This window comes from Falco peregrinus, chromosome 3 (genome assembly GCF_023634155.1).
Source record: "Falco peregrinus isolate bFalPer1 chromosome 3, bFalPer1.pri, whole genome shotgun sequence".
Lineage (NCBI taxonomy): Eukaryota > Metazoa > Chordata > Aves > Falconiformes > Falconidae > Falco > Falco peregrinus.
Genome location: NC_073723.1, coordinates 78,583,609 through 78,609,327, shown reverse-complemented (window position 1 = coordinate 78,609,327; position 25,719 = coordinate 78,583,609). Strand labels below are relative to the sequence as shown.

Genomic DNA, 25,719 nt, shown 5'->3' with positions numbered 1-25,719 from the left:
TTAAAAAAATGAAAGTTTAATATATATAGTAATTAAATAAATAATGATTAACAAAGCCAAAATACTCTGTTTAATTTTAGCTTTACATGGTGGCAAAAATATAAAACATAAATAAACAGACAAATATGCAGAGATACTGTTTTCTCTAGAAACTAAATTATGGGTACTAAAGTAGATACAGACATATATTTCTTTGTAAAATATGAATTTTAAATCACTTAGATACAAACGTAAAAATCAGGACTTCACCACGTGTAACTTCCAATAGAGCATGAGAATCACAGCCAAGAGGTGGTGACGAGAAGTGGGGTGAGACAACCCATAGGCCCTAAGGTGTGGGAAAAGTAAAAAAGAAGTGGATAAAACATGGGCAGTGAAGTATCTGAAATGGCAAGATAGCTTCTGGGTTTTAAAATCCTTCTTGATTTTAGCAGTCTTTATGCTAGATGTTTTTTTTCTGAAAATATCCATAACTGCTGGGAAAATTGAATCATGACAAATTAGTCCTGAGAATAACAGAAAAAAAAAAAAAAGAAAAAAAAAAAGAACAGACCACATGTGGACAGAAATCCCCTTTTGTCCCAGTGCTGACAAATACTCCCAAACCAATAATCATTTTGGGAGGAAACAGTTGCTTCATGCAAACACTATGATCTAGAGGTCATGCTTTCTTGCTTAAGACACATTTCTGTGATAAATCCCCTGTTTCTCACAGTGCTACAGCTTTTGTCGCACAGCCCTCTCCGTGAAGGACAAAAGGATTGGCAGTTACGAACCACAGCCATAAAGTATGGTGCATCCTTTTGGGTAGATGCTCAGCCTGTGCAAATATAGCCCTTCCCCCAGGACGGCAAGACCCTTCTTTCTCTGGATTTCACCTGTGATTTATTTCACAGTCCTTCTCCTGTGTCCCATGCCCCAAGGGTGAAGACCAGGGCACGTGCACCCCTGATCCGCACAGATGAGGTTGCAGAATTGGCAACACAGCACAGATTCAGCTGGAAGAGCGGGATGCCATGCTCCGTGCCTGTCCCGGTGCCCAGCACTGCGTCCCTGCCTTCCCCCATGACAGGGACAGGGCAGGCCTGAGGCGAGAGGACAGGCGAGGTGCAGGGCTCAGTCCTGCTGGGACCGGGGAGCCCGCCCAGGCCGTACGCTACGTACAGCCCTCATGGCAAAGAGGGTTTTGCACAACTACAGAGCAACCCACCCAACGATCTTGGTCGCATACCCAGGCTTCAAGTCAGTTTCTAATAAATAAGTAAATAAATAAGTAAATAAATAGAATTTTTGAAGCAGGTATTATCTACAGCTTCCTTTTTCAACTGGATAAATATGCTACTGAAGATTAAGGACACTCGGGACGTGTGTGACAGCAGGACGAAGCTCAGTACCCGCGCGCCGGCGGCGGGCATGGCGCTGTGCCCCCGCCGCACTGTGACGGGCTGGGGCGGCCCTGGCCGCCCCCCGCCCGCCGCCCCTCTCCGCCCGCTCCCGCCAGAAGGGCCGTGGCGGGGCGCGGTGCCCCGGGCGGCAGCCGTTGTCCCGCCCTGCAGCGAACGTCCCCCAGCCCCGAGAGGGGAGAGGTGCAGGGGGAGGGTCCCTGCTGCCTGCCCCATCCCCCCTGCCGCAGCGGGAGAGGCTAGCGGCCCTGCTCGCTTGCTCTTCCCCCTCCACGCGGCGCGGCGGAGGCGGGGGATTCCGGGCGGGCTCCCCTTGCCGCCCGGCTCAGGACGTCTCCTCAGGCCGGGGGGAGGAGGGGGCCGCCCGGGCGCCCTTGAGGGCGGCGCCGACGGTGGCCGCGGGGGGGCGCTGGCCGCCCTCTGCCCGGCGCTGCTGGGCTGCTGTGCCGGCCGCGGCAGTCCCGCTGTCCGCTCGGCGCGCAGCGGCCGGGCATGGGGGAGCTGCTCCTGCTGCTGCCGCTGCCGCCGCTGCTGCCGCTCTGCCCGCGCCCTGCGGCTCCGGCGCCGCCTCCTTTCTCGGCCTGAAGCGCTCCCGTACTCGTGGATCCCGGCGGGGAAGGGGCCATGGGCCGCCTCCCGGAGGCGCGGCGGCTGTGAGGCGGCCGGCGCTCGCTTGGGGAGCCGGGAGGCTGCCGGCCGGCCAGCCTGCGCCGAGGGGGCTGCGGCTGGGAGGGGAGTGCCGCTCGCAGCCGGCGGCCCGCCTGCACGCAGCACCTTGGTGCCGGTGACTCGGGGGTGCCGGTGACTCGGGGGTGCCGGTGACTCGGGGGTGCCGGTGACTCGGGGGTGCCCGCTGCCCCGCCCGCGCCCCCGCCGCGCCCGGCCGCGGCGGTGGATGGCCGCGCCATGGCCACGCTGGTGTGCAGGGTGCAGCTGCTGGATGACACCGACCCCTTCAACAGCACCAACTTCCCCGAGCCCACCCGGCCGCCGCTGTACACCTTCCGGGAGGACATCCCGCTCGCCACCCAGCTGGCCGGGGTGCACCGCCTCCTCCGCGCCCCGCAGAAGGTACCGGGGGCTGGGGGCTGGGGGTGGGGGGCACTGGGCTGAGGACAGCGGCCTCCCCGCGGGAGCCCGGCGGCGGGGCGGACAGGCCGAGAGGCGGCGGGCAGCGCCTGGGCTCCGCGCCCGGCCGAGGAGCTGCACCGCGGCGTCGGGGCCGCCGGCTCCCGTGATCCGCCGGCGCTGCCCCCCCGGCCCGGCAGCATCGGCGTCTCCCTGAGTCCAGGGGAGAGGCCGGGGGCGCGCCGGAGGGGGACCCCCGTCGCCACCGTCTGTTCCCAAACTGCCCTGAAGGGCAGCTACTGCCTCTGCTTTAGCTGTAGCTGCTGTTCGTTTTCCTCGGGAGAGGAAAAAAAAAAAACAACAAAACCCCACCAAACCAAAGCCCTAGCAGGGTGTCAAATACTACGTGCCCGACCCTTGCTAGCAATGTCTGGATATCTGGGGATAGCGAGGAAGAAACGTGCTGTTTGAGGGCAGCCGAGCTGTGAGGATCAGGGTCGCGCAGGCGGGATCCTTTGCTGTGGTAAGGTTTAATGAGCTAGGCAGTTACAGCCAGGGCTTTGGTAAAAATAGCTGTGCGTCTGCTGCCCTTGGAACAATTGGTACTGCTGGTCCCTCTTGCGAAGAGCTGCAGCGTGTTACTGCCGTGGCCCTTGTCAAATCTTAACTATCTCTTCTTGCATACTTCTTCAAATACATATGCTGGCATATGTAGTTCTGCCCTTGAAGTCAGGCAGCTGGGCATGATCCCTGAATTTTCAGTTTTCAAAGCAATGCCATTGATTGACATAATAATAATGTCTTTTCATTATTATCTTGTATCTGCACATTAGTTCTGCAGAGTGCGCCGAAGAAAAAAGGAAAAAATGCCCACTTCTTTTTTCCTTCCCAGAAGAAAACAAAGTAAAAGTTGTAAAACTTTTCTCTGCTCATTGGTGAAGTGGGAGGAAAATACTCTCTTCACCATCACTTGTTCTTGGGAGCTTGCAGGAAGATGACAAAGGGCTGTGTGTGCCCTTCGATTTAAGGATATCCAAAACCCCATTAAAGTATTTTAGAGAAAAGCTCTTGGAGCAGACAGAATTTTTGCATTTGTAGAACGGTTCCTCACATAATAGTTGCCAAGGATACAGCATCCAGCAAACAGAGCTCTGCCTAACGCACAAAACCTTTGGAAGCTCTTGGTGTGCTGGGTCAATTCTGTTTTCATGTGCTCAGTCGTCCCCAATTCAGAGGCTGGTCCCATTGTTTTCAAGGGAGGCTTTTTTTAGGAGTCAGAGCTAATTAAGGGAAAAGCAGGATGAATTCTGACACCCAATGAAGTAAATAAAAAAACAGTGTAAAATCTGGATTTACACTTAATTCAACCTAATTTTCAAGGATGTTTGACTATGTTGTGCTTTGTGTTTACTTTGAGTTCAATACTGTCTTGGCATATTTTTTTTTTAACCGTATACTAACCAAAACCTCCCCACAGTTTAGTATCTTAGGAATCACCCAAAATCCATGTCCACTTCTATACGTTTAACTCTTGCCCTGCATTTCAGCGTGCGGCATGTTTCTCAAGCTTAATTAACATTTGGGAACTGGATTTGGAGACTTTGGATGAAAGATGGCCTGTCTCTAGAGGTGCTGTAAACCTAGCTATTGAAAGAGCTACTCTGCTAAAGGCAGGTCCTGGCCCAGTGACTTGTTAATCTGAGGTTATGACTCTTGCAAACATTTTGTTTCTGCTGTTGCAGTCATGTGGGAAGGCTCATTGAAATCTCCGTACATTATTACAGTTACATTTGTTTTACAGAACCAGGGCCTTTTGTTTCTAGAATGCCTTAATTTTATCTCTTGGTCTTCTCTTAGCTTCTACAGAAGAAGAAAGGGTGTGTGTGTGGGGAATGTTGATGAGATTTGTTTACCTTTAGTAGTTATACTGAAAGCTTAGTTCTTCGTGTGCGCTTGCAGTTAGTGCTACCTTTGTGTTTGGCAGTACATCTTTGTGATTTTGTAGAGCCAATTGAGTTGTGTCACTTTTTAAGGACAGGCTTTCCATTTTCTTTTTTGGAGGTGGGGATATTCTTTCTGCAGCTTTTCCTCAAGACGATATTGACTGGGTCTCTAGAAGATCACCACATTTGTTGACTGAGAATGATTTTGCTCCATTTCTTCCAGAGATCAGGATACACTGTGAGCTCAGAGGAATGCAGCTATCAAAGCAGGGTGTAGGTTGAAATTCAGGTGTCAGTTCATGTTGACACGTTTGGGGCTTGACTGATTACCTTTGAAAATTAGTGAGCTAATGGATTGATGGTCCATTTAGTATCTATATTATGTGACTAGAGCAAAATATTTTGAAACAGACTTAAAATGTATTTGAGGTGTAAACTCCTAATGCTGATGTCTAAATCATTCCTGAAATCTTATAAACTGTTGGCTTTCTTGCTAGTATGTTCAAATGATCAGTGCTAGTTTTCTTTCACCAGTTTTTATGTTACCATCTTTTGACTTGGATGAATATTCACATATTCTCTGGACAGATGTGCCAGCTTGCTGCCTTCAAATCACTGCCTGGTTTGTACATCTCTTAGACAATGTATTGCTGTGGGATGTACTGGAGAGAGTGAAGTCAGTAGTGGGAATCCAGCTCACTTCAGTGGGTGTCAGATTTCGCCATTGCTGAGTTGAAATTTGTAGTGACAATGGTGTTTCTGTAGTTAATAAAATGACTTGTATATTACAAGTCATTGTAAGTTACGTATTATAAACAATTATTAAGAAAACCATTTAAAACTCAAATGAAAAATGCTTTGTGACCTGTCACGGTATGTCATTAGTAGCCTTTTTGTAACCCACAAATGTTATAGTATGACTCCAAAGGGCAGCATTTCCTTAGTCTGGTTCTTTGGAAATATAACTCTTGATTTCATAGGTTAGTTTTACTACTACTTCTCTTGAAACTTATAAGTGTACTGGAGTCTGGATGCAAGTCTAGATCTATGAAGTCTTCTGAGTGGCACTGTTTTTAGATCTTTGTGGGGGAGCGCTGTGAAGTTAGGTGACTGAATTCCATGAACACTGGCTAGGATGGTCTTTACCATGCTGAATACATTGAGTATCTGGATCACGTGGAGCACCTAAACTGGTTGCTCTGGAAGACTGACAAGGTTCTGCAATCCTTTCTTTGCTTGGAATTAGGTGCCTAATTGTTACCTCCTCCCTCATCTACACCCCCCCCTCTCCCCCCCCTCTCCCCCCCCTCTTTCTGTGCACACAACTCTCCCTACAGCTGTATCTCTGGATGCAGCACCTTGCTGTACCCTGTTGTGCTCATTTCTGCCTTGTGTGTGTGGCAGGTATGCCTGGTACACACGTGCTGAACTGAACCCTATGGGGCAGGGCACTGCCATCAGGAATGCCTGCCTTGGTATCCCCTGTGGTTTCAGGTACCTTGGTGCTGGATGATGACACATCATCTTAGTTGCCGATGCAATGAAGTACCACAAATTCTGTTATGGTATTTTTAGCCACACTTACAAATTATTGCTGAGTACCTAAGCCATGTTGCAGAACTTTAGTGGGTTGCTTACATTGATTTGACTACACAAGGTGCCATTTTGGATTTGGCTTTTACAGCTTTGTTTCTGAGGATTTTAGGTCTCTTACTGTCTGTTGTATGAACAAGAACTAGCTCTAATCTGGAATCTGAATTCAGACGTCCTTTTTGCCCATTGTTGTGAACTTTGGGAAAATTCAGAACTAGATCTAAATTTGTGGCTCAGGCCCAGTGCCAATAAATACGCTTTGAATCTAATTTGGTAGTTTGGGTTTGTTGGTTTTGAATTGCTTTGAGTTACTTGATACTTATGACTTGCTGACACAGGGTCGTTCAGGAGAGTGGATATATATATATGGTCGATGTCAAGTGCTGTGCTTTTTTTAGAGGTCTTCTTCAATTATAACTTACTCATATAATTACAGCAAGCTGAGTATGTTGCCATATTCTGTTTTCACATCCCACAGCACTGTTGAGTGTTGGGGCAGCTCTGTAAGAAAAACATGTTTACAGTAATATAGGAAATCATGCAGTCTAATTTATTAAGAAAATGTAATTGAAATACTTTGTGTAATAATGGAAAACAAAAAAAAAATATCTCACAGTGTGTATGGTATACCGGTGGTCATGGTGGAAAGGGGAGATACAGTACTATAAGGGTAATTGTTTTGACCTCCTGTTCCCTCTGAGAAAACTGGAGGCAACTTCTGTGTTTAAATCTCTTCCAAGAATTTGTAATTGGGAACAGTGTCATTCAAAAAACCAGTGGTATAAGCAAATAAATCCAATGAGCACTAGAGGGATTTGGGAGTTTCATTCATAAAGAAACCATCCAGATTTCCATCTTCAGCTGCTGTGATTTAGCCCTAGATTAAAGCCAGGGCTGACACTGGGTCATGGTGTGATATAAACTGATAGCAGGGGCTGTTCCACTGGGTTGTGTCCTGGCATGGAGCTCAGCTCTGGGATTGAACTCGGTGCCAGGCTATATCCTGGCATCAACTTCAGGTTTTCTGAGAGCGAAAAACCTACCAGCTGGCTTCTTTTCCCTGGGTTTCCTTGAAACACAGTGGCATTAAGAAATGCCTTGGTGCACAGAGGCTAGGCAGAAGAGAGGGTGGTTTGGATCCTGATCCTGCTGGAGGTAGCAGTAAGTAGAGCAATCATTCTCTGGAGAGAGTACTTTTGGGTTAGTTGTTATGCTCTTCATGGGACCTCAAGAACAGAAGATGGAAACTAGAACATCATCATTGTTCCAGTGAAAATGAACCCACAGGCAGGGAAATCTTCTGCAAGTGTTGCTGCTGAGGACTGGAGAATATTTCAGTTGAGGGCTGTCAAGATGTCTAGGTCTTTCATGTTTTCCCTGAGGCATGTGGATATCAGGCCTCTTTCTCATTCTTTGAGAGAAGGGGGGATTTAATACAATGGTTGTTTCCAAAGTGTTCTGGATCCAGCCAAGTATTTCTGGAGCTGACAAAATCCCATGCTTCAAGAGATTGCCCCTGTAGTGGCTGTGTGTGCTTGAATTTTCCAGGGAAGTATTGAGGAGGACAGAGGGAATAGGATCCAGCTCTGTCTTCTGGCTTGAAAGCACAAACTGCATCAGTCCTGTGTGAAACACAGTGGTTCTGTGGGAGTGCAATGCCCGCCCGAAAGCACAACTGTGAAAAGGTGCCCAGTCTCCAGCAGCTTACTGTCTTCTGTGGTGTGGGCCTTCAAAGGAGCGGGGATACCGTGCAGCAGATACAAAATAACTGTCAAATGCTAGGCTTTATCTCCGGCAGTTTAACCTAAGAGGACTTTGAAGTTCTTGCAATGTTCTTCTGACATGTTATAGTTCAGGCAAGCTATAGTTCAGTTCAGTTGTTTGATCTAGGCTTAAAAGCTGTATTGAAAAAGCAGAGGAACAGACCTATCCCAGACATCTAATTCCTGAATCTGATGCTTCTCTCTTGCAAGTCTCTCAGTTTGGTGGCTCATAGGTCAAGAGTCTTTCTAGAGCTCAGTGTCAAGAATGATGGGAGTGAGCCTGGTGGTAGTTCTCAGGGTACCGCTACATTTTGAAATTACAGATTGGTTAGATGCAGCCTCTGGAAACTTGCATCACCATGTGTTTACTGGAGGTCTGTAATCAAACAAAGGAGATGAATAGAAAGAAGTTAGTTATCGTACCCCAGGTTCATACTTGCAGTTGCAAATTGACATTCTCTTTCAAAACCAGTTGTAGATGTCTCCCTTTATTTCAATTTGTATGAAGATTGCTAATGGCTCTAGTGAGCAAGAGATTAAGATTATTTCAGTCTATATCTTCGCTGGTGGAGGAATGGTCAGACAAAGATGTGAGACCTGGCACATTGCAATCTTCTCCCTGTGCTGTCCTAAATAAGAACAAGAGTTCTAAAAACTTTCAGGAAGAGTTTTCTCTTTCCAGTGTTTGCACAGCTGTCCTGTCTTGCCAGTAATTGGGATCTAAATGAGAGTCTCTTCTTTCTCTCTGATCTTGCTCACCAGATTGTGAGGATGAATATTACAACCCTTGTACAACTGTATGCAAGGCAGCCAGGCTGTAAGTTGCCCATCCATCACATTATCACCTATAATAATGCTACTTAGTTTTACAGTCCACTTCTTTAACCAGAATTCAGCCAGGACATGTAGGTACCTCTACTCTTTCAAACAGTGTCATATATTTTTTGGTGACGCTGAGTGGTCTGGGTCTATACACCTTCTTTGGTAAACAGTGCTTCAGTAGGCTGTACCCCTGTGCTAAGATACTACTTTATTACTGGCTCAGAGGAAGGAGTGCCAGTTACTACGTCTCTGTCATCACTTTCCACACCACCTGGATTGCATTATATTAACTTTATATTGTATTACAATTATTAGTAAGATGGCAAGGAATGTTGTTACATATTTTTTAGCAGAGGAACAAGTTGGGACAAAAGTAGCAGTGAGCTCTCTAGTAGGCCCAGCTCCATAGAAACATCTGCAACCACCTGGCATATGAAACTATTGAAGTAAAGGTGAGTGAGACTTGAAAGTTCACTTTCCACATGTCATCAGCTTAACACATATATATTAAAAAAATGCATTGCAGTTTCCAACTCCAAACACTTAAAAAGAAGTAATTCTGTCATCCCCAGCATTTTAAGAATGCTATAAAAGAAAAAAAAAAAAAAAAAAGGCTTAGACCTTTTCCTTTACTTTCAGCATGACTACTTGACTTTAGTAGTCATATTGCTAAACTGACCCTCTGTTTTGTGATGTTGATTTGAAATGCAAAGTCCTGGAAAATTGCTAATTTTGATCCCAGGATGCCTAGTCACTAGCTAAACAAGAGCAATGTATTATTATTAATCTTTTGGTCATGATTTTACATGGTAGTGCCGAGTAGGATGAATAGCAAAGAGTGGGGCGACTAGAAAACCAGCTTCATCTCCTTTTAGTTCTAGTTCTAGAGTGGCTTTTAAGGCAAAGTATGTATACTTGGAAAAATATGATTTGGACAGGCATTGCCTTCTGTTTACTCACATATCTTACATAACTGTTGATATCAGGAACATGAGAAAAAGCTGCATAAATAAGTTGAAATATAAAGTCAAGTCAGGTGCATGTTATTACATGCAGCAGTGGGGGTGTGTGTATGGTTTGAAGCGGTATGGTCATCAGCCACACAAATAGTTAGCTGTATCTTGTGCTTTGTGTAGGTAAACCAGTTGTATTGCTTTAAATCTATTGATACAGATAAAGCAATTTAATTTTCCTCTTGTACATAGCATGCCTGATTATGTTGGATTAAAATGCACTTACAGATACCATGTGTTTCCTTATTTAGGAAAGAAAGTTATGCCTTCATCTTGGTTTCTGTGCTATCTTCTTTTAGAAACTACAGTCTATGCCAATTAAAAAACATAACTATAAGTAATATCAATTAAAAAATAAAATATGAGACGTTTCAGCACTGTTCTTTGAAGCTAGTTACCTCAGATTTACTAATGAGCCCTTCAACCTTTGTAAGTAAAATTGAGAAAATAAGTATTTTCTTTAGGATTGTAAATATACTGTTGCAGCCACATGCAGCAGCTTCAGCTGCTGGTGAGCTGCCTGGGGATTTTTTGTCTAGCTTTTTTTGGTGGTTCTGTTATCAGCAAGGAGATGAAGTTCCTGGCCTCTCTCTGGTGGGGCTGCTCAAAGTCTTTGTTGTGAACCACGTTTGGGGGTTGGCAGAGGAGGCAGCTCTAGCTGTCATAGCTGTGCCAGCTAGGTTGCTCATCCAAGGGTCACACGCAACGTAAGGCTAGTTGCAAAAGCCCATCCTGTCTGTTTTCTTATTTCATTACTACAAGGTTATTTTACAGCAAGGTTTGCAAGGAAAGAGTATAATAGCAGCGTGTGCAACCAACAGGAATCTCATCCGTGCTAGTGAAATACCAAGTGGGGACTCATGTCTGGTTTTTGTCAGGGTGGAACCAAAAAAAAAAAAAGAAACAAAATTCTGAATTTTCTCTAAAGCACCAGTGATGACCCCATTCTAGCTCTGGGGTAGGTAGACATAAATAGACTTCAAATACTTGGAAACACTTGGCATTTTATGGGAAGTGGAGAAATCGAAAGAGCTACATCTCTACCCTCTGTTTATGACCATACTTCAGCAGCTGTCCCTGGAACGTGACCTTTGGCTCGGCACACAAAGAGTTGTGGGTTTTTTTCTCCTTCATCTCTAGCATTGTGAGGGAGTTGGCTTGCAAAAATCTTGAGTCCTCTGCTTTCTTTATGGGAGGTCTTCGTGTCTCTGGTGGGGGAGACCCTCCCAGGTTTAGCAGGCAAAGAATTAAGGGTACCTGTTGAGCTTCATTCTTTGCACCTGAGAATTGTAGCAATCCTGCAGGGCCTGAGCAATTGAAGGCAATGAGTAGCTGGAGAAGAGGGAATGACCAACAAAGGGGAGAAAGGAAATGGTGCTGTTTTCTGTGACCCTTGGAAGAAGGGGGAGATTTCTGAAAGTGAGTTTCATCTGTGCTGCCCTATTTCACAGGTAGTTTTGTGTTGGTTTTTTTTTTTTTAAAAAAAAACTTGGTCACTTTCAAAAGGGTGCAAGGACTGAGGGCCTGATAGTGGTGAGTTACAAGGAAAGGAGGTGAACTGCAGGCTCACCTGTGTCTGGTTATGGAAGTGTGTTTGTCCTAAAGTTAGTGCCTTCTGAATTTTAAAAGCTTCCCTCATGAGACACGTTTTATCAAAACTTCTTTTTTAGGTGTCTTTATACGAAACTGCAATGTGGTTTGGAAATGGGTGTTTTTTGAAAAACTGTGCCTGAGGAAGAAAATGTACTGGTAAATTATACCATTTCTGCTTTTCAGTCTTTACATGTGTTTCTCTTTTGTTTTCATTATTCTTTATTTCAAGTATTCTGTATCATGCTACTAGTTGACTCAAGCTTGAATTATAAATGCAGAAGCCTGTAACTCTCCAGTGACCACAAGTAGGGTAGGCAGGCTTTATTCACAAGTGGAAAAGCAGGGTGTAAGTAAAACATGGTATTTTATTTCAGACAGACGTGATTGATTTAACCTGTCTTAATATTCTAAATGATTAATGTATTGCAGTGATCATTGCTGGTCACAGTTGAAGGAGTCTCATTTTACTGTGAATTTTTTGTTCTGGTTTGATTATAACATATGAGATGTTTTTTCTCTTGTGGCTGTACAAGGCAGAAAGCAACGCAACTTTTCTGGATTTAGTATCTGCTGTTTTGTTTGCCTGTGACCCATGCATTCCCTTCCTGTCTTATGCAGCTTTCATTTTACATTGTAGTACTCCTCATTATGTTTGCGTGTGTCCCCTTTCCCCACTTCTGAGCAGAAGCAAGCTTGCATTATTGAAAGTAATGCATTTAGATTTGTTATGTTTGCCTTGCAGATGGTAACATGTTCTTGCTTAGATCAATTGTTGCTTTTTATAGCCTAATGAAAAAGTTAGCGTCTGCAGTATTGTTTCAGCTGCTGTATGGTGGGTTATTCTGCCTTATGTGTTACTGCAGTTAAGAAGCTTCTTCTAGATGGAATTTTGGCTTAAGAAGGAAAATGAGCCGTTTTTCTGATGCAGCTGAATGTTGTCGGGTCAGTGTTACACAAAGATCCTGATCTTTTAGAAGCTAAAGGAGTATAGTTTCTGAGACCTAGGCTCCAGTTCAGACATTACAGAGTTAGGCTTTTAGGGTTCCTGTCCTCTTAAAGGACTTTTTTTGCTTGGTTTTGAAATGTGGACAAAAAAGGCCACCAGTTATGAATGAATTTATGCTAAGGCTAGGGTATGCCCATATCTTTGAGTTTCTGAACTTACTGTTAAGATTCTCAGAGTTCAGTTTTTCTGGTGCTTTTATTTCACTTGCTGAAGAGAAATGATCAGCACTCAAAAAAGTGCCTTTTGGAGAAATGACCACCTGTAGTAATTTTGAAATCTGGAAGCTTACGATAGTGGAGAGAATTGTCTCAGGATGCAGATATTCTTTTATAATTAGATGTGCTTTAACTTATAAGTGTGCTGAGCTTAGAAGTCTTCAGAACATGTACGTGTCTGTGTCTTTATCTTTTATCAAGTGGTCTGAAGGAAGCATCTCCTAATGCTCACCCTTACAAAGAGGAAGACAATACTCTTTAGGCTAGTAAGCTGTATCAAAAAAGATTAATAGTCTTGGGAAACTGGTAATGAAACACAACCTTACGCTTCCTCACATCACTGATTAACATTCAGCTCCAGTTTTAGTGTATGAGAGTCATTACTGTTTGATAGATCATTTAGCTATATCCTAGAGGATAAGCATTTGTGGTGTCACTTTTTTTCTTGGTTTTGGTAATCTCAAAACATTAAGTCCTATAGGTCCTATGTCTGAATCTGGCTGTTACGCAGCAAGATTATTTTTTTCTTTAACTTTTTTTAAAAAGTCTGTATAGTTGCAGGGAAAAAGCCTTGAAAATGCGACTCCTGAATATTAAAAAGACAGAGAGAGTTTAACATTTTTAATTAAAAGTTAACACTTGCATATATAAAAATATTGCTTGATGGAAAGAAGCATAAAAATATTTTTCTTTTTTTCAGTGTTACAAAAGACAGGTATTTACAAGCATCCTTGCAAATGCTGTTTTAAAACAGGTACTGTAACTGCTGCCTTGGCACAGAAGCTCGGGAGCATGCAAGGTGAGGACTGAGTTGTCTCCCTATTGGCAGTATTTTCGGGGCGGGATTGAAGTGGGCTGCTTTAGCTTTGTCAAAGCTAAGTCGCTTAAATAGCTGTCAATGAAAGTAAAAGGATATTGATCTCCAAGATTGCCAAAATGATGTCCGTCTTTCATGAACACTAAATTATATTGAAAGGAATTGTACTAAAACTGTCATTTGTTTTAATGTTTTCCTTTGTGGGCTATCAATCAAGAAGGCAAGATGCCAGTGTATGCTCTGCCAATAAAGACATCCACTAGCACATGTCTGTCTAGTGCTGCTCCTCCCAACGTTGACTCCAGTTTACCATCACGTTCTCTCAACGTGTTTCAACATGTAAATGCATTGGCCGATATACAGCAATATGGCTGCCTTGGGCTTTAATCTTGGCCATTTTAAGAGTGCTGATTGAACTGCAGGCTAGAAATAGGCTTTACTCGGACATGCTGTATGCTGTCAGCTGTGTGCTGCTTGGGCAGTTTGTTGGTAACACGATATAATTAAAAGTTGGCAAAGGAATAGGTGGAACGCTGTCCGGTGATTTCTAGGATTTTATGCTTGAAGAATGCACCTCCTTAACTTGATGAAGTTGGCGAGTATAGTTACACTTCAAATAAGTAACTTATTGCATTGTTCTTCGATAGTTCTGGTAGGCTGCTAAAAGAATGCCCTTGCTTTAAAACTGTTCTTTAGATTGATGTTGCTTCTGTGGGAAAGTCATTGGTAATAGACCATAGCATTTGGAAATCATTACTGCTAGGTGTGATCTGAGTGACAAAAAGGAGATTAGAAATATTTTTCAGTGACGTGTAAGCTGAGCTATATTTACTTCCTTTATGTTGTTACAGTTTGTCACTGATATTCCCTCAAATACTTCAGAAAGATATATTCAGCTGACAAGGGGAGAATAGCTTGCTATCTTGTGAGTAGTCATCAGCTAGTGTTATTTTAAGAAGTCTCAAGGGAGATTGATTAAAATTATGCTCTCATGTTCTTCATCCACCAAATTAGATTTCTTGAAATAAAACCAGTAATCTAAATGTCTGAGATAATTAAACACCAACTTGTAAAATATGGTTTGGAGAAATATTCAAGTGGGGAAAAAAAAAAAAGCAAACAACCAAACAAACCACACGCACACCTATACCCCCAAACCCTCAAAACCTTTTTCCTCAGTGAATTCTTCTGAAGGAACCAGCAAGGGATGCAGGCTGCCAGGTGCTCAATCACTGTGTTTAGATTTTAAAATCAGGGAAGTGAAAACAAACTACAAACAATTACTGTAAAAATATTAATTTCATGGATTATTGTGTGTACACATAGATGAAATTAAAACAATGTTATACCTACCTTTGTGCTCTCATGTTGGCTATTTGTCCACTTCTAAATAAGTCAAGTCAAGACCAAAGTGTGTTCTCTATGTCAGTCAGAGGAGGTTAATATTGAATTCGTGCCTGCATGTTATTTTTTAACAAGCTGGCTGTTTGACAGTTTTTAAGAAAAGTGACTGACTTTCCATGCTGCATTTCCATGTGGTTACTAATAATTTGTATGATTTGAGTTATTCCTGAAGGCAGATTGCTAAGAGAACCAAAGGCTGATGGAGTTGAGGTGATTGTATGCAAGAAGAAAAAAAATAAAAAGCGTGAAGGTCTATAAAGTTTCCCTGGCCTAGAAACAAGAATACAATCATGAGCAGGTTGTTAGCCAAATTCAGTATCTCTTGTAGACTGTGCTTTGTCAGTTGTAACTGTGTGAATAGGTGTTATGCCAAGGTATTTTGCAGAAGAATCTAGGAACTGAAATCCTTGTTTATTTTCAGGTATCTCTGTTAAATATTGATAGGGTTTATTGTGAGAAATTCTATTTGGCTGCTTGGGGAAGTTTATGAGTGATTTGGCATGAGTGTTCTTACCAAAGTCCGTAACAGCATAGTTGTGTAACCTTGCACCTGTCCTACCAGGGAATTTGACTCTTATATTTGCTGCTGCGGTGGAACCAATTTTGGCTTGATTGTAAAGCTGTCACCACTGGGCAATGACCTGAGTGTTGCTCTTATTAGTCCACCTTTATGAGCTACTATTTGAAATGGGAAAACCTGTTTACTTAATCAGAAGCTAATTACTGTGTGTAGTTTGCTTTGTTGTGGAGAAGGGAGGTGAGCACAAATCCCCAGCCACAGAACGCTTGTACAAACATATTGAGGTGTTTGGGTGATTACAAAGGCCTGCATAGCAAAGCAGTGTTTGTGCCATCTCTCATTCAGTATTGCAGCCTGCAATGTAGCAGAAGGTGCAAGCTCAGTTTACAGGTAATGGTGGTTTGTGAGTTGCTGTGAGTCAGCCTCCAGAAGAAGACAGATTTTGGTCATTGATAACTACTTTGTTAGTCTTGATGGATGAAACTATGGTGATGGGTATTTTGTGCATGGAACAACTGTCTTGAGTAACCAGGCCTGCTCCTTTCTTCCACCTTGGGTAACAGTGGAAGAAACCTTGCCTAGGGAAAGGCTGTACATGTTCAAGAAAAGTGCTTATTTTAAACCTGGAAATAGTATTGTAATTTCTTGGTTCTCAGAAGCAGTTTCTGGAGGGCCACCTATGAAAAGGGTGCAGCCATAACGTGCAGTGCTAACGAAAAGATAAGCTGGTAATGAAATTACATTTAAGTTGTATGTTGCAACCTAATGTTGAAAGGTTTGTGTACTCATGGCCATATTAAATTTGGGGAAATATGTATTGCAGAGATGCTTGCACTGGGTAGCATCAAGCTGACTTGCAATTTTTTGAGGTCATTAGATGAAGAGCTTCTGTTTGAATTTGTTGAAACCCCTATACACAGAAGGATATAACTGGTGGAGCTACTAGTCTAGTGCAAAAAAAAAAAACCCAACAAAACCCTTGTAACAAAGGCAAAGCCTACCTTGCCCTTGGGTGCACGTGTACATTTGTGGCAGAATGGGGAATGCAAAATAAGTGTTCCCTTTCCTGTATTAATTTTTGGGCAATAGCAATTGCTTCTTTCTAGAAACATGAGAGGTTTGGAGCCTGGACCATTGGCTCTTTGGGCACTGGAGCATGTGGGTGGGCGAAGGAGAGTAGCATTTGGGATTCCAGGAGAAACTCTTCAGCTGAAGGTCTCTTAATGGCAAAATTGGCATGAAGTTTAAATACCAGTGTTGCTGCTGGCAGATTTTAGAGTTAATGTTTTGTTTATGCAGCTCTCCTTTGAGAGTTGTGTTGTGCCCTTCACATAGTCTCTTAAACCTGTACGAAACAAACCTGTACAACAAAGGCTAATGAGCAAGCCTTTATTGATGCCTTGTTTTGTTCTTGTCCAGGAGAAAACACGTTTATACTTACTCTGATATTTTATGATTTGGGGGCAGGGGAATTACTTTGCTGTCTTTAAATTCTTCAAGCTTCTCTAAGTGAAAATAAGTTTCAAGTAGTATGTCTATTGCTTGGAACAAAAAAAGAACAAAAAAATTAAGTCTTTCCAGCTTCCCTGAAGTAAATGTTAAACTTGCACCAGCCCCTGAGAAAACTTTCATAACTGACTTCACGAATGAATTGGTGTCCAGCTATTTCATTAGCCTGGAGGAAAAGTGATACTTAGTCTCATCAGTGTTACAGCAGCATGTGTCTAAATTTGCTGAGGAAAACAGTGTCTTTTTAATGTATCTTAGATTACACATTTAAATTATGGTTTTAATATATTAGTTCAATGTAAAATGCCCAGTTAGAGAAAAAAATAGTCCATTTGGATACAGTTTTACTGCACAAGTGTAAATCTCAGGTTTGAAAGTAGTTAGTTGGACATTTGTTTGAAAAATTTTTGGGATGAAAAGTTTTACAGAAACTGTCTTAAGCGGTTGATTTGGAAACAGAGTTCTTGCCAATATTCAGTCTCCTCCTTTGCCTGAAGGAACCGGTATCTCCATTTCTCACCTCGCAGGAGAGGGCTGTCACTGTTAAATGCAAGTGGACCATTCCATGTTTGTATTAAAATACAAATACAATGTACAGGACAGTGGTGATGTTTGACAGTGACACAGGCTGCGATCACCCTAGTTTTGGCATGTTGAATTAGGTAGTTCACACAGGGAGGGTGTTAGACACTTGCCTTTGGGATGTGCTTTTTAAAATGGGCTTAGGAGCCTTTTAGCTATTATGTTTCTTATTAGATTTCTAGTAATATTTGGAATAGTGTTAATAAGTAGGAACTCAGTTTAAAAAAATAGTATAAGTTTTTGCTATAGTAATTTAAGTCATCTAAATTGGAAAAAAGTAAAAAAGGAACACATAAATAGGAACCTTAATAAAAATATCACATTAATCTTACTGTTTGATTTTGGAACAGATTTTTTGAGTCACCATCAATGTTTTTGGAGAAACCATAGAAAATGAAAGATGGGAAGACATTTCCTTGAAAAAATACTTGTTGTTGGAGGAACACACCATGTTGGCCTACGTAGTGAGAGACTCTTAATGCGTAAGGTGCTTTCAGCACAAAAATATTTTAGTTAATTTTACTCTTACTTAACCAGTGTGTAGTGGGTTTGTTGTCAGAGGTGAGGATATTTTCTTTATGCTCTTGATGACGGAGTGCCAGCTAATACTTTGACTCTAGGCCAGACCTTAAAATAAGTAATTTTGTTATTTTCCTGTGTGTCTCCATAGCACAGTGATAGATGACTGGCATTTGGAAGCCATTTTCCTACTTGCTTAGCTGTTGCTGCTGAGGTTTTCTAGATATGGGTCAGAGGAGGCGTTTTGCTTGGAAGTTTGAGTCATCTGAAGTGGATCCACTGGACTAATGGGCCATGAGTATGGCCTTAATGTGCAGCTCAGCTGGACTCTTGAACGTTATTTTTCCAAGAGCTATTTGTAGTGACGCAACAGCTTAAGAAGTAAGTTTCTATAGAGTACTCTCCTTGTGTAAATTACAGTAATTGTTTTATTATCCAAAACCAAGGTGGTACTTTCAAACATATTTTAGATATTATTTGATTACTGAATGGACACTTAGTGCCTTTTGAGCACAGCTGATGCAAATCCTTTATCCTGTTTTTTCTTGTGATTATGTAATTTTATTGTCTATTGCTGCTTCATTAATGTGCTTTGATCATGCTGTCAAATTATTCAGTGTTCATAATATAAGACTAAACAGCTCATGGTTTGTACTTGCTTGTTGAACTTGATAGTTCTGCTTTTTCTCCTTCCTTGAAAAAAAAAAATACACCGTACTTGATATTGGAATGGCTTTTTTGTCACAAGCTGTCATTTAGGCTTGTATAACAGCCAGCCAGCAACTGCTATAGGCTTTGCATGGATTTTTTTTGCATTTTTTAATACTGTTTTAGGTTTGCAAGCAAATGAAATGTTACTGAAAATTATAGAGCTATGTGAAGCTTAATGTATTTAAGGGTAACTCAGTGGAGTGGCTTGTAAATCAAAAGTACTCTCAGCAAAAGTTTAACCATAGATAGTGATGAATATAGATTCCCTTCTCATAGCATCCTGCTGAGGTTTTGGCAACCGCTATGTCCTTTCTAGTCAAAGGAAAGTTTGTTATCATGACTCCGTTGTTAAGCAATCAGGGCTAACCCTTCAGGAATGGGAATTACTGAATGGTGTGATTCCACTCTTTGGAAGATGATCATAGTGTACCAAAAAGGTCTGTGACTGGGGAAAATAATCTCTTGAATATTTTTTCCTAAATGTACCACTGTTCTCAAGTGTGACTTGTGTCACCTGATGTTGAATTCCAACCAAGGCTATAGCAGGAGGGAAGCAAGGATGCCTGGGTTAGCCCCTGATGTGTTATGTTTTCATTTATATGCTGAGGTGCTTTTAAATGCCTTTCTGCAATGTGACCCTGTGTGCCCTAAAGCTATGTAAGTGTTGTTGTTTTACGGATTCAGTTTTCTGGTTTGGTGTCTCACCAAACTGAGTGATTGAGAGCTTTTTCTGTCACCGTCTCTTGGACAGTTGTCTTTGCTTAGAGGGGACCCTGCTCCCCCTACAGCTTACAGGGACATTAAGGTGCATGAATATCTTTTAAAATCTAGACCATGTCAGTACTAGGGATAAAAAAAAAATACTTCATATGCCCAGTGGCTGAAAACTTTAATCCACTGATGCTTTAGTTCTCCAGAAGAGCCCAAGGTCTCACTGGTTGTGGCACGGGCTGGCCTCTGACCAGCTCTCCTGTACAAATTGACAGGTGGTCGCAGGGGACCACATCAGGTGTTCAAACCAAAAATCAAGGTATGAAGTGAGTCTGCTAAAATTCATGTGAATTAAAACACATCAAACAAAAATGTAGGTGTTAGTTAGCTTGATGTGGCCTTATATCCTTGTCATGTCGGCTATCTTCTCTTTGCTGCTGGCTCTGTCTTTATAGCCTGGCACAGTTTCTCAGTAGCAGTTTGATTGTCACCTAAACAGAGGTTGAGGTGGTTGCTGCTCTCACCTCTGCCTGGGCAGCCTGTGGTGAGGCTGGAGTTGATTTTAGGACAGGGACTGTCTGTGCCAGGACCCACTAGCCTCCACTGTTGGGGCTTTTTGGGGGACTGTGGTCACAGCCCATGTTTCTATGTTGAGTGTAGCAAAGGAGCAGTAGGAGGAAGGCAGATGAACACCAGGCAAGGTCCTGAAACTTAGGGTCCAGTGGCTGTGGTGACCAAGACTGCAAACACTATAGGAGGATTTTCTTGCTCCTCTGGTCTACTACAGACAGGAGAACCAGCATTGTCAAAGCTGATGGGGGGAGCCTAATGCTAGAGTTGAGAGATCCTACATAAGCTTAAATAGCAAAGCTTCACTCTCAGGATTTCTGTCTATCATGTACTCGCAGCATTGCTGTCTTTTGTATGCAATGCTGAACGTGTTGTGGTTCCCCTCCAGCAAAAGGACAAAGTTACCACTTACATAACAATTACAAAGTATAGTAGAAATTGACTGCAGATCTATACTTCAGGCTGTTGACAACCCCCTACCCTGATTATTTAATAAGTTGTTTCTAATGAAGGACTGTATTTATTCACTAGTAATCAATATTTTCTTGTGGTTCTTGAAGGGCAGTCAGGACAGATGAATTGTGTGTATTAACTTCTCTGTTGGTGCAGAGGGCTTGCAGTTACTCATCAGTGTAATTTCTTGTTATAAACATAATGCAATTTAATATCATAAACACTATGTCTAACTGGAAAAGATCATAGATTTCATTCTGTACTAAAAGTGTTTTGTGTCCCAATAAACATAAAATCAAGATGTTTATATTTTTTGCTAGTGCAGTTCATGGTACAACTTCTTACAATTAATCTGTTTTAATTTTTTTTTTTTTTTAAGATTATCTTCTCTGAATATGTTCAGGGAAAACAGCTAATTGAGACAAGAACAAACTGCCTTGAGAGCTGAACAAAATTACATACTCTAAGCAAATCCTTGTAAGCTAGGTTGCCAGAGTTTTCTACTTTGCTCTGAGATGCAGGAGGTGTTGAAGATGACTGTGTGTGCAGATTTGTAGAAGAGCTGGGCTTACGATGAGGATGAGAAGTCAGTGTATAACCATGATTATGATGAGATCTGACTGTTATTCTAGAGGACACTTACTCTTTTGTTTGGTCCCTACAAATCAGGACCTTCACCTCTTTCTGCTTGGTATTTCCTATTTTTTTTTTTTCTTTTCTTTCCAATCTGAGCAGTCTGTGTGCTCAGAATATGTCTGTCCCTACAGGTGGCCATGTGGAATCCCAGTATCTTCTTTGGGAATTGTGTCTGTATATCTATGAGGAGTAGTAAGTGTTGCCTTTAGAGTAATCAGACAAGAGCATGTAAAATAAACCTGCAAACCCAGTCCTGTATAGTGCTGCCCAAAATGGCAGCTGACAAATTTCCTTTTTAAGAAAAAGCATGTGATACTGATTTTTCTTTCCAGCATTGCTTGCTTAGAATTCCTGTGCTGCTTTCAGAGGGGCTGGGGGGAGGAGACAAAGCGGCAAAGAGAAGTAACATACTTTTCTTAGGTGGGTATGTGAGCCTTTGCTCAGGTCTGAAATAGAAGTATGAGCTCTAAGGCCTGAATGTTGGGAACACTTTGCTGATAGTTTAACTGGATCATGTTAACACAGTAAGAAACTTGAAAGGGAAGATGGCTGGTAACTGCAGTACAGAGGCAGTGTTAGCAAAGGTAGGTAGTCCCTGTGCTGGTGGGGAGAAAGGGGCAGCGGTTAGTGCCTGTAAGACATTGGAAAATTACCTATTGATGAGGAAAAGCAGAGACACACATGACATACTGGCTACTGGAAAATCATGACCATCAAGGGTTCTACATCTTATTACTTAAAAGTTATTTTATAGGTCTTCACATCATTAAAGCTATAGCAAGGCAGTCCACTTGAAACAGTAATTTACAAGGCCTGTAGAAATGGAAACAAGCCCTCACTTTGGCCTATTTCATGTAATAGCAAATACAGATTGTGTGTTTTCTTAATTATATTCTGCCAAGTTTTGCTTGCCTTAGTGTGCACAGCAAGGACAGACAATATGTAAAATACTTCAAAGATGCAAAGACTAGGAAGACTTCATTGCTGCTCCCAGTTTTAAATGATCCTAAATCCATCTGGTGCAGTCTGCACTCATAAACCATGAATACATTTGTAATAATCCTATAAGAAATTTGTTGGAAAGAAAATATTCATGGCTGTCATGTAGAAAAAAACAAGTTTAGACTAATAGATCTCTGAGCCATCTGGAAGAGCCGTGAATTTGCTGGTGGAAAACCTTCTTGGTGAAACATCTGGGGCTTATTTCTCTGTCTAAAACCAAATAACCTGAAAACTGTTTGAAGCATGTATTTAAACATGAAAGCTAGCAGGATGTTTGCTCTACCAGTGAAAAGCAATGAACTGCTTCTGAAAAAAAGGACACAAAAACTCCAAACTGAAATACTGCTGTTGTAGAAATTAAAGTATCATTTTCAAAAAAGGAAGAAAGGGTAGGAGTGTTTTCTCATGTGTAGTTGCTTTTTGCACTGAATTAATGCGTAGATAAAGTGTTTTCTTTTTTGTTGGGTTTTTTTGTTTGTTTGGTTGGTTGGGTTTTTTTTATGTGGAGGGGGAAAGTGTATTTTTAATTTCCTACTTTGAACCTTCTTTATGCATGACAAAAAGGTGCATTCCTGTCCTGTTTTAGGATGATTGAGTCAGCTATTCCTTGCCTGGCCAAGCTGAACAGCCATAGCTGTTGTTTTCTTTTATTTGGGCTTCACAATGGCTTTTGGATCATCAGAAACTTCCTACTACTTAGGTTGTCAGCAGTTTTCCAGTCTGTGGATCTTTGTTGTTGGCTTGTGTTTTGTTTGGGTTTTTTCCTTTGGACTACTGCCAGGATGGGCTTGAATGTTGCCTCTTGCTGCTTTTTTTTTTTTTTTTTTTTTTTTTTTTTTTAGTTGGTGGGTTTTTTTTATTTCAAATTTATTTTTTGTTCCAGGAAGTGAAAGGTCATCCAGTGGGACTGGAGGCAGAAGAAGTGTGAGTCTCCATGGCCACAGGGATGCCGCAAAGTCCCTGGGGTTGCCATGGCTTTGCAGCAACCAAGTACAATAGCAAAGCACCTGTGGAGAATTTCAAAACTCTTTTCTTCTTTCACTGAGTGCCTTTTCAATACATCCCCCATAACTCAGTCTTACCCCCACCTTCCTTCCCCCTGTTTGAAATTGAGAAGGTCTACCTTATCAACAGGGGAGGGTTTGAGCACTGAAAAAAAATTGGGTAAAAATCTGGCTGGGTGGCCAAGCCCAAAGACCGGTGGTGAATGGAGTTACATCCAGCTGGCAGCTGGTAACCAGTGGTGTTCCCCAGGGCTCAGTGTTAGAGCCAGTCCTGTTTAATATCTTTATCGACAATCTGGAAAACGGAATTGAATGCACCCTTAGTATTTTTGCAGATGATGCCAAGTTCAGGGGGAGTGTTGATCTGCTGGAGGGCAGGAAGGCTCTGCAGAGGGATCTGGACAGGCTGGACTGATGGGCTGAGGCCAGTTGTATGAAGTTCAACAGGGAGAATTGCTGGGTCCTGCACCTGGGGCACAACCACCCCATGCAGCGCTACAGGCCTGGGGAAGAGCGGCTGGAAAGCTGACTGGTGGGAAAGGACCTGGGGGTGCTGGTTGATGGCTGGCTGAACATGGGCCAGCAGTGTGCCCAGGTGGCCAAGGCAGCCAACAGCACCCTGGCTTGTATCAGAAAGTGTGGCCAGCAGGACCAGGGCAGTGGTTGCCCCCCTATACTCAGCACTGGTGAGGCCGCACCTCAAATCCTGTGTTCAGTTTTGGGCCCCTCACTTCAGGAGGGATGCAGAGGTGCTGGAGTGTGTCCAGAGATGGGCAATGGAGCTGGTGAAGGGTCTGGAGCACGAGTCTGATGAAGAGCAGCTGAGGGAACTGTTTAGTTGTTTAGTCTGCAGAAAGAGAGGAGGCTCAGACACCTTCCTGCTCTCAACAACTCCCTGAAAGGAGCTTGTAGGCAGATGTGTGTCAGTGTCGTCTTCCAAGTAACAAGTGATAGTAGAGGACACAGCCTCCAGTTGCTCCAGGGGAGGTTTAGATTGGGCGTTAGGCAAAATTTCTTCACTGAGAGGGTAGTCAAGCATTGGAACAGGCTTCTGGTTGAATCACCACCCCTGGAGGTATTTAAAAGACCTGTAGATGTGGCACTTAGAGGCATGGTTTAGTGGTTGACTTGGACTTGATGATCTCAAAGGTCTTTTGCATCCTGAATGATTCTATGATTCTGTGGAAACCAAACAAAAAGTTTGGGCCTTTTTGCATGTTGAAAGGACTTGTTTCTTATTTCACTGACGCACTGTTGGAGAACATGACATCATACCTGCAGGGCTGGTAAAGTTACACCAGTGTATAGATGGTGAGGTTTGAGTAGCACTGAAGACCTTGATGCTTGGGAAAATACAGTTGGTTTTATGCTGCCTTTTTTTTTTTTTTTTCTTACAGAAGGGGTTTGCCTCTGTCATTTTACTGTGTACTACAAGATGGCAGCTTAACCAAGCAAAGCTACTCCTCCCACTGTAAGAATTGCTTTCAAATTAATTGGCAAACAAAACCGCCATGAATAAAACACGAAGCACAAAGCTCTATTTCAGAGTTTTTGATTGTAGCTAGCTCTCGCTGGAGTGTGTGAGCTGTGTGAGACATTTGCTGGTAATGAATGAAACTGGAAGGATGAATAGCTACAGCTCTGAGGTAAAGATCAGTTATGTTATTGTGGTGTAATAGCGGTTAATCTCATGTTGAAAATAAATTAGTTCTTGCTGTAATTTATAGTAAAATCAATACTGGAGAGACAGAAATGGTTAACTTTTTCTTTTTTCTTGGATGTGTTGTATGTTTCTGGTTTAGGGCTGTGCTACTTGTGTTTTTTAAGTCAGAGAAGAGAAAATATGGTGATTATAGGGGGAGTATGGAAATTGAGAGACTCGCCTGTTTCTCCCCTTCCTACTACTTGTTCCAAATGCATGCTGTTTGTATTGGAGTCTTACATTGTGAGCCAGATACTTTTTAATGAGATTAAAGCAGCTTTGTGGAAGGGAAACCTATTGTATGGATTGTTATTAGGTAACACAATGCTTTTTCTATCATAAAGTAGTATTTAAGGAATTGTTGTGTCAGAAGAAAGCATATACTTTTGAGAATGCAGCAAGTACCAAAAGGCCATGTTTGGAGAGGAGGGATGAGCTTGTGGTGAATGTATTGATCTAAAACCTGGGAGAACATTTGCTCTTTCTGAATGTGCCAAAAGCTTGCTATGTCACTGTGGGTCAGCCACTTTAGGGCTGAATCTGCTGAGGGAAATGTGATTCTTCCCACTGTTTTAAATTTCCTCCTAGCTTTGTTCCAAACTGCAAGTATTGGGCATGTTTCTCCATGTGAAAATCTTCAAACTGTTTTCAAGTTTTGGTATCAGAGTTGGAAATTCGCTAGGTTTGTGAGGTGCACGTATAGCGTTCCTGCCCCTTCTGGGAAATACCTAAGCAGCTAGCCCGTAGAGCTTCATGGCGTAGGTCTGTGTGAGAGAGAATTCCAAATTACTTTGCTACAGGCAGCTGTGAGGAGCACTTGAACTCAAGCAAATGGTTATCAAGGCTTTTCTGTGGTAAAAAATGTTACATCAATTTATTTGGAAATACAGCTGTGTGTAGGCTAGGTCAGCTCCTCAGAGCATACTCCTAAGGGCCATATCCCCCTCCAGTAGACTTGGGCATCTCTAAAATAATCTTGACAGCTCAGTCTTCAAAAGATGTCCACAGCATTTTCCCCTTCCTCACTAATTCTTGGTTATCTAAAAGTTAGTTCTTCCATAATGCATTGGCTTTGGTGACAAGTCTGCATCAGACACTTCCAACCAGCTGTTCCTGGGCTGTTTTGACAGCTTGGTGCCCAGTTGCATTGCAAAGAAACA

General features: G+C 42.5%; 1 protein-coding gene across 4 annotated transcripts in view; it reads left to right on the top strand.

The window, feature by feature from the left end:
* Nucleotides 1-1,875: 1,875 nt before the first annotated feature.
* The window catches only part of FHOD3 (formin homology 2 domain containing 3), a 417,107-nt gene continuing 393,263 nt past the window's right edge, over nucleotides 1,876-25,719 (top strand). For all 4 annotated transcript variants that reach the window (XM_055800337.1, XM_055800338.1, XM_055800336.1 and 1 more), the window contains exon 1: nucleotides 1,876-2,474. In XM_055800337.1, the coding sequence (XP_055656312.1) occupies nucleotides 2,310-2,474 (165 nt within the window). In that variant the 5' untranslated portion in view covers nucleotides 1,876-2,309. The remainder of the gene's footprint in view (nucleotides 2,475-25,719) is intronic.